This window comes from Bidens hawaiensis, unplaced genomic scaffold, assembly GCF_021521415.1.
Source record: "Bidens hawaiensis isolate Kalapana, Puna unplaced genomic scaffold, B.hawaiensis_p1.1 tig00068476_1, whole genome shotgun sequence".
In the NCBI taxonomy this organism is placed as follows: Eukaryota; Viridiplantae; Streptophyta; class Magnoliopsida; order Asterales; family Asteraceae; genus Bidens; species Bidens hawaiensis.
The window spans coordinates 1-7748 of NW_027502090.1; the positions used below are offsets into that span (position 1 = coordinate 1).

At 32.7% G+C, this 7748-nt stretch overlaps 1 protein-coding gene across 1 annotated transcript; it reads left to right on the forward strand.

The window, feature by feature from the left end:
• Positions 1-3383: 3383 nt before the first annotated feature.
• LOC143605176 (putative carboxylesterase 6) lies at positions 3384-4472 on the forward strand. The gene has a single exon (XM_077081393.1). It carries the CDS (start codon positions 3384-3386, stop codon positions 4431-4433), a length of 1050 nt encoding a protein of 349 aa, XP_076937508.1. The 3' UTR covers positions 4434-4472.
• The last annotated feature ends 3276 nt before the right edge of the window (positions 4473-7748 follow it).

Sequence of the window (7748 nt, forward strand, 5' to 3'; positions counted from 1 at the left end):
ACTTGTTACCATAATGTCCACATACAATGGGAATGAATCTAGAAGGCAGTTGAGAATAACTTATTACGGGTAGTGATTGATGGATAAGTATTCTCAATTTATTTGAGACATGATTGTTGGAACAATGACATAAAATATAAAATAAAACAGTCTTTAAAAAGAGTAGATAAATACGAAGAACATTTAGCTTAATGATATCTCGGTGTGTTATAAGATGCTCTCTACTTTGAAGGTTGAGAATTAGAGTTCCTGGTAAACATTGGTATAGTGTTGTTACTTAGTGGTAGATTAACTTGTAGTTCAAAAATAAAAATCAATAAATTTACGAATTAGAAAACAATTACATCGAGTCATTCTTTACATGGGAAATCTAAATTTGACATGTTTGGTTAAATCTTAAAAATTAAACTGTAGTCTAGAATCAAAACTAACTTTTATATAACGCAACTGAATCTAAATGACTAAGTAAAATGCATGAATTTAATAACATTTATGATTCACAGATATTATTTTTTTCAATTTAAATGGAATCACTTAAAAACACTACATTTTATTTACCAAGAAGTCGACCTAAACATATGACCGTTATATTGTGTTTGTCCTTATTTTAGGAATTGTGTAACCCTATGCATGTTAAAATTTATGTATGTTTTAGACAGCTTGTTTTTTCTATCCAATAGCTCAAACTATGAGTCTCTCACCTTCGAATTAGCTCTAGATTAATGACATTAATTTTCTTAATATTAACAACTTTGTATGGAAAACAAGGAGAAGTCAATCAAACCAAACAAGAAAAAGCAAAATATCTTATAAATTACGACTTGTTATATTCTTTTACATCATGATAGATAATAAACTAAAATAAAAACAGATAATAATAATAATAATAATAATAATAATAATAATAATAACAACAACAACAATAATAATAAATTAATAATAATAATAATAGTAATACTAATACACATTAAAACTTTATCTATAAAAGGATGAATTAATGGAATTTGAATACAAACAAATTACCATTTGAGGTGCGGTAATTAAAAGCTGATGGAAAAGATGCTGGGGAGACAACCTGAAATTATTTGACATTTTGCCCAACTATTTTCAATAATGTCAACTCATTCTCTTACCTTTTGTTTTCTTGTCTTTTTGGTAACTTTGTGTCAACAATGCATACCCCACTTGTTTTCTCTATTACACACATCTTTTGAAATTATTTCACTTTATGTCTACAAGAAAAGGATTTATTTTGTTTGATTAGATTAAAGGAGGTTTTCTTCTTTTTTTTTTCTCATAAACTTTTGATGATTTTTTGAAGTATATATCATATTATTATCAAAAATTAAAAATATGAAAATGCTACTATTTTATATTGTTATCCCCGAACCCTTCATATCATCATATGCTTTAAAATATCTTGCCTAAGTATAGAAAATTATTATATAATACAAACAGGAAGCTTGGTGCCGCAAAGTCCCGATGGGCAACTTTTCGGCATCGTTTTAGTTCTTTTTGGTTTGTTTTAGTTTCGGTCCGTAACAAACGTAACGAAAATCGACCGAATGTAAATTTTGTTTTTTTTTTAGTTCTGATATCGTAACGAACATGATGGAAACCGACCGAATTCAAGTAGACTCAACGCGTTTTGTTTAGTTTTAATATCGTAACAAACGTAATGAAAATCGACGGAATGCTGATTTTGTTTGTTTTTTTTAGTTCTGGTACCGCCACGAATATGACATAAACCAACCGAATATGCGTAAACTCATTGCCTCAATACTCGGGATCAACGACGATCGGGTTTTACCAACGCTCGAGGTTACCGGCCGACGCCACCCCTTTGGTCCACCTCAAATTTTATTATTATTATTATTATTGTTGTTGTTGTTGTTGTTTTAGTTATGGTACAAAAACACATGTAACCAGAATCAACCGAATTCACGTCGACTTACATCCTCAACACTTGTAATCGACAACGCTTGAGTTTTACTATTGCCCCGGCACAACGCGCTGGGTAAAACACTAGTTATTTCTAATCGAGAACAGGCCACCTTGTCATGCTAGATGATATGAGCTAGCCTCAAAGGGTACACATTTTTTTTGTTTTCATATACTGATCCGACCCTGTCTAAAGATTGCTTAAGCGTCAACCCGTAATGATAAATCTAATATAGGAATTTGGAATATTGAGGCAGTGTTTGGGATTGCTTATTTGCATCTTCTTTTGAGTTTTATAAGTTGTTTTGATAAGTCACTTCTTCCTGGCTTATCAAAAATTTCTTTTTCCTTATTTATGAAAGTTAGAAAGTCACATTACCCAACCCCCCCCCCCCCCCCCAATTTATCACAAGTGTAATGATTCATTGATGGATCTTTAACACACAATACGGGCGAGCCGAAGGATCTTAAAAAATAATGGACGTGCCGAACACAATACATATATTTTTTTATTATTTTTTTGGACGAAATTACACTACTTAGCGAAAAAGCTAGGTGGGCCCCGGCCTAGCCCACACAAAGATCTGCCTATAATGATTGTTAAGTCCTTTTCCTAACAATAGCTCTATATAAGGCTATGATGCTATGTGTTGTAAGATGGGCTATAAAGCCTGTCGCATGCCCACATCACTGTCACATAAGCAGTCGAGGTTTAAAGCTTAATCAAATATATATCACTCCATAAAGCCCCATTGTGATAAAACATGCTTGCCACCCACCAACAGTGTGAACATAGCCTACCACATACATGCTTGCCGCCATGTATAATTTTGCAGCTCACCTCCATGTCGCCCCCTCCATATAGCTCTGATGCGATGTTTGGGGCGGTAACGTCGTGCCACATAGGCCATGCCGTCCCTCCATACAACCCACGACAGGCGGCCTAATAGGTGTAATAATTTAACACTTTTAAAAGTTTTGTTTTAACTAAGTTAATAATTTCCTTTCACATTTTCTTAAAATGCCCTTGTAAAGTAATTTTAGTTACCATTAGTAGTGATGTTTCTTTAATAATGGACTCAATAAAACTTTATTAGGTCAAATAATTTATAATTAAGCTAAGTGCCTAAGTACAATGATACATAATATGAATGATTTACAACTATTTCATTGGGGACTCGACATTCAAAATATGTTACACGTTTGTATGCTTGAATAATAGTCTCTAGCCCCACAAAAGTTGATTCCCTTGAAGACACTTGGCAACTTCTAGTATTTTATTATACCATAATAATAATGCCTTCAGAATGTGTGAAGTGTGAACTACCAATTTATCCTTGTAGATATTTCCTATATATATGTATGATGCAATGAACAAAACCTTTGCAAATTATTTAACTCATCCCAAAGTCGTCTTCATTTCATAGCATCACATCAAAGTTATGAGAAGGAAAAGAACAATCATGATAAGTCCCTTAGATTCAACTTTAAGCCATCCAATAGTTACTAAAAACCCTCAAAACCCTAGAACTTTAGTCGAAGAAATCGAAGGTCTAATTAGGGTTTACAAAGATGGATATGTGGAAAGACCCGAAATTGTTCCTCATGTTATGTGTACGTTACCCCTTGAACTCGGGGTGACATGCAAGGATGTGGTGATCGATAAGTTTACAAATATTTGGGCACGTTTTTATGTCCCAAAAGGACACGAAAAACTCCCTTTGCTTGTTTACTTTCATGGAGGAGGGTTTTGTGTTGGTTCGGCTTCATGGAGTAGTTATCATGAATTCCTTGCACTTTTAGCAAGTAAAGCTGGTTGTGTGATCATGTCCGTAGATTATCGTTTAGCCCCTGAGAACCCTCTTCCAGCTGCCTATGAAGACGCACAAAAAGCACTTATGTGGATGAAACAAGAAGCTCTAAGTGAATCCAACAAATGGTGGTCAAAACAATGTAATTTCACCAACATGTTTTTGGCAGGCGATAGTGCTGGTGGCAATATAGCACATAACATGGCTATAAGATTGTATGCTAATCAAGCACATCTAAAACCATTAACCTTCAAAGGTAACATTCTAATCCAACCTTTTTTTGGTGGAGAATCAAGAACAGGTTCAGAAACTCTCATGGTTCAACCACCTGGCTCGGCACTCAACCTAACGATCTCAGACACATATTGGAGACTCTCGTTATCGAAAGGGGCGAACCGCGATCATCCATGGTGCAACCCTTGTGCAAAAAAGTCAACCATGGTGGAAGGAATGAGATATTTGCCTACCGTGGTATGTATATCAGAATTTGACATTCTAAAAGATAGGAATATGGAATTTTGTGGGCTTCTTGGAACCTTAGGGGTAGAAGTAGAACATGTGGTGTATAAAGGTGTTGGTCATGCATTCCAAATTCTAGACAAATCTCATGTATCACAAATGAGAACTCAAGAAATGATATCACATATCAAGGCATTCATAGTCCAAAGGAATAATATGTGACATCTTACTCATGATATAGAACTTGCAATATTATAATTATATTGTATGATACTTTAAATCTTTGTGTTATTATTATTATGTAAATCATTAAGTTGTAGAAAAGGTTTGTATTTGGTAGTTTCAAAAAGGTTTTCAACACATATATAATAATATTAAAAAGTGTTACACTTATTGTCACACTACTTTCTACACGTCTGTTATCACAAGCATTAGTTGTAGAGTTATTTATTTATTTGAAAATTATGTTTAACATGTATATTAGTAATAGTATTTTTTTTTAATTACATCGAAACAGAAGACAAACGGACAACAAGCTGCGTCATTACCCTCTTTTGAATTACAAAATCCAATTTTTTAAAAACTATATTCGCTGATCTTGGAATTATAACTTTAATTGTCTAATTGTCGTGTTTTGCAATACAGACATTGAAAGGAACTGCAAGCTGTAAAATATACCCGGTTAAAAAAATGTTACTGAAAGTTTGAAACTCATGATAGCATTGTTGAAATAAGTCAAATACGTGAATAACCTAATATTATGAGCTTTAATTTTAGGATTATTTTGTCCTTTAGATGCATTACAAATCCAAATTTAATTTGTTGATAGATTCTGATTTCTTTGAAATTTAATTCTTTTAAGCAAATTTTAATTTCAAATCTAATACCCTAAATTAAAATTTTCTTAAGGAAAATCTGTGAGCCAAACTCAACTTTATTTTTATTGATATTTTGTAACGATGGGTGAGTTAATGCATAATAATCGCTTAACTTACATTACGTACGCAAAATACATTCAAGGTTAAAAACACAAATACGTTCAAGCGAAATTCCAAAACCTAAAACGTTCAGGCTTAAAACATGATACTTTCATGTTAAAACCCATCACTCAAAGTCAAAATTGATCGATTGAATATTCAAATTGATGATTAATTGGATCGATTTCAAAGATTAATTGATCAAATGGCTTCAATTCAAATAATTTCAATTCTTATTAAAAGCTAAACAAACCTGTGAACAACAAAAACGACGGTGTATAATGACGATGGATGGTGGTTTCGATGGTGGACGGAATCGCTAGACGGTGATGAATTGCTGAACGGTGACGGTGAAGGTGGACGGAATTGATGAGAGCAGAGGTGGGCGAAGACCGACTCGCGTGGTTGTGATTTTAGGGTTAACATGTTTTTTGAAAATCTATGATCTAGAAAATCATGTATGTAATGTGTGATAAAAGATTATTGTATTGGATCATTTATCTATAACCGCAAGTCTGTAACCCAATAAAATGCTGCAAAACTTTAAGGAGTGAAATGTGAGTTCGTTACATATAAATATAAAAATGTGAAAGAAGTTTTAAGTCATTTATTATTAATAGTAGATAATATTTTAGTTTGTAACTATAAACTAAAAATTATTTTAAATGTGACAAAAAAAAATACTAAAGTTCAGTTAAGATTGAAATATGTAATTGGTTTTGTTGCTCTAAATCGTCAACTATTTGTACGAATAGTTTGTAAGTGACTCATGCGAAAATGACACCTAAATGGTCACATACCAAACGGTCATTAGCAGCCACACGATCATGGTCAACACGACATCGTCTTGTATGCTAAATTTAACTTCGGACATGATGGTCGATACATCGGATCACTAGTGGTGCCGCATCGATGAATAGCTAGTCTTCATATTCATCCGGTAATGATGAAAAATCCATCTTTAAAAAAATGAAGATTGGGAGTATAAGGCTAAAAATGTGAAGAAAATAAGTAAAGGTTGAATAATGTTTATAAATTTAAATTTTATTTATTGTAAACAAATTTATTTTTGTATATCTTTAATTATATATAATAATATGTGTTTGGATCAAGTATTAATTAAATTAACGTGCTAACTGGGAGAATCAAGTAGTGTACAGTAGAAACTCGATAAATTAATACTCGATTATTTAATAAACTCTCTAAGATAATATTTTTTGCCGGTCCCGACTCGGGGATAGGATGCTAAATTAATAATTCGCTAAAATTATAAGATAATACATTTTTGATAATTTCTTTAGACCCCATATAAAATATAAATTAATAATTCCTTACATATAGCATATTACATGAATGATTTATGAAGGTTTCTTGAAAAATGACTCATTTTGTTGAAATCAATTTCCCCTTGAATCTCGTCTCTAATTTTCCTTAGCATGGTAAGAACTTCTGATGTTGTTTACTCATAGCTCAACAAGAAATTGTTCAATGTGATTGCCACTTTAATAGCTTCGTTTCGCGAAGGGGGCTCCATTGTAGAACTTTCATCATCGATATCATCTTTATATATAAATTAATAATTATTAATTTATCGATTAATTAATAACTCTTTTAATTAATAAATTTTGGTAGTCCTAAGTGTATTATTTTATAGAGTTTCTACTGTAATTATATATACAACATAATGTAATTATATTGTAGCGTAATTACAATGTAGTGTAATTACACTACGATGTATTACATAATTACACTACTTGTATATATAATTACATTACTTGATTTGCGCAATTAGCACGCTAATTTAATTTTTTCCTTAACTTTCCCCATAATAATATATGTCCACACCTAGCAATTATGACTCAAGTCATCAAAATAAATTATGCTACTGGAGCATCAATATCTACTAAAACTCTACAACTAGCAATCTATGCTCAAATTATACAATGATTCACAATTATAAAGCATGTTAACTTATAACATGTCTAAATGGGTGAGCGCGACGGTCGCCACCATCACCATGACACATTTATACACTGATTCACCATTATAAAACATACCGACTTACGTCTAAATGGGTGAGCACACGTCTAGATGGGTGAGCGCCACCACCGCCATGACACCACACCACCTACTAACCCCATTTCAAGGCTCTTGCTTTGGTCAAAGACTCAAATCTGGCTTTAACACAAGTAAAATCGAACTCAAAACATTTTTGGACTCGTTACCCGACCCGACCTTTAGTGAGGGTTGTCATTTGATAAGTCTTACGAGCATAATCAAGTTGTGTACGAAGTCTGAGCTCGAGTTTGTTTTAAACGAGCTTAGCGGATTAAACGAGCAACCTACGCGACAACAAAGTTACCCAAACTTCGTAATATGATCCGTTTTGGTACGCTTCTTGAAAGCATTCAAAATTTAAACTTCAAACAGATCTATAAAGTTTGTACACAAAAAAAACAAATAGATTAATTTGTTACAACCTTGCGATTTTGTGACGCATAACGCCTACCCAAAATTTTAGGCAAATCAAACCACAACCACCAAAAACTAGCACATCTCT

Excerpts from the sequence above, each read along its gene's own strand:
- LOC143605176 (XM_077081393.1), top strand. The coding sequence starts at position 3,384 with ATGAGAAGGAAAAGAACAATCATGATAAGTCCCTTAGATTCAACTTTA.